Source organism: Stegastes partitus, unplaced genomic scaffold, assembly GCF_000690725.1.
Source record: "Stegastes partitus isolate 25-593 unplaced genomic scaffold, Stegastes_partitus-1.0.2 Scaffold5502, whole genome shotgun sequence".
In the NCBI taxonomy this organism is placed as follows: domain Eukaryota; kingdom Metazoa; phylum Chordata; class Actinopteri; family Pomacentridae; genus Stegastes; species Stegastes partitus.
This window is the reverse complement of record NW_007583233.1, coordinates 1-1,074: the sequence shown is the minus strand read 5'-3', so window position 1 is coordinate 1,074 and position 1,074 is coordinate 1. Positions and strand designations below refer to the sequence as shown.

The following is a 1,074-nucleotide window of genomic DNA, read 5'->3' as shown; positions in this document are numbered from 1 at the left end:
GCCTTTTTATTTCCAATTTTATTTTATTATTCTTTTATTGATTTATTTTTGTCATTTGGCGCTCTCACTCCTCCACGGTTGTGTGATGATAACAGGTGTGGCTGCTGGAGATGAACTGTAACCCAGCTCTTCATACCAACTGTGAGGTGCTGAAGGAGGTGATACCCAGCACGGTGGTGGAGACACTGGGTGAGCTTAGAGCACACCATCATCATCATCCTCATCCTCATCCTCATCATCATCATCACAGACCAGGCACTCATGTTCAGCTCTCATGTCTGTTGTTTTAACGCTCTGGTGTCAGATGTTCTCACTTTATTTCCCTGTTCGTAGGCTACAGCAGTAGTTCCCTTTAGCAAATGTGTGAATTATAACAGGCTGACGTGTGACACCGCCCAACAGTTTTACATCTGCTCCTCTCTAGATATAACTCTGGAGGTTTTCAACAAGCGTCGTCTCAGGCAGAGGATCCTTCCCCTGGCCGGTCAGAGAGACTTTGTGCTGCTGCATGACGGCGTTTTACCTCCTGGTCGTGTGCCGGCCTGCAGCCAGAGCAACACAAGCGCTGACTTCCACCACAAAACCACCAAACCGGGCCAAAGGCGTGAACAGAGAAGGTGTAAATCTGGGTCAGAGGGTACAAATGTGGCATCCGCTGCTGTTTCTGAGTACGTTTCAGCAAGCGGTGAAGGAAGGAGAACCGCCTCGCCTCTCCAGCGATGCTCCCATTCACACAGAGGCAACAAACAGACGGTCAGGAGTGACAGCACCGGGCCTCGGGTCGAGCTCAAGCCAAGCAAATGTACTTTGCATCATCGTTTAAAGGACGTGGATAACGAGAAGACCCAGCAGAAGACGAGGACCATCGTGTCTCCATCGTCAGCAGCTCTGAGCGGGTCCATCTCTGTCTGCGGCTCTCCTGAGACGCCACCCGGGCCTGCTGGACCTCCTGTGTGCACAGAAGAGCACGAAGGGGACACAGAGGGACCAGGGTTCAAAAGAAAAGAGGAACTGTGATCTAAGCTTTGTCTAAAAAAATAAAAATAAAAGTGAACATGTGGTGCTTAATGAAGA

At 49.8% G+C, this 1,074-nt stretch overlaps 1 protein-coding gene across 1 annotated transcript; it reads left to right on the top strand.

The window, feature by feature from the left end:
* Positions 1–95: 95 nt before the first annotated feature.
* LOC103376421 (protein polyglycylase TTLL10-like) lies at positions 96–1,017 on the top strand (the record flags this gene model as incomplete). Its single annotated transcript, XM_008306769.1, has 2 exons — positions 96–189; positions 425–1,017. Coding segments are annotated over 2 exons (687 nt in total), but the record flags the coding sequence as incomplete, so codon positions are not given.
* Between the last annotated feature and the right edge of the window lie 57 nt (positions 1,018–1,074).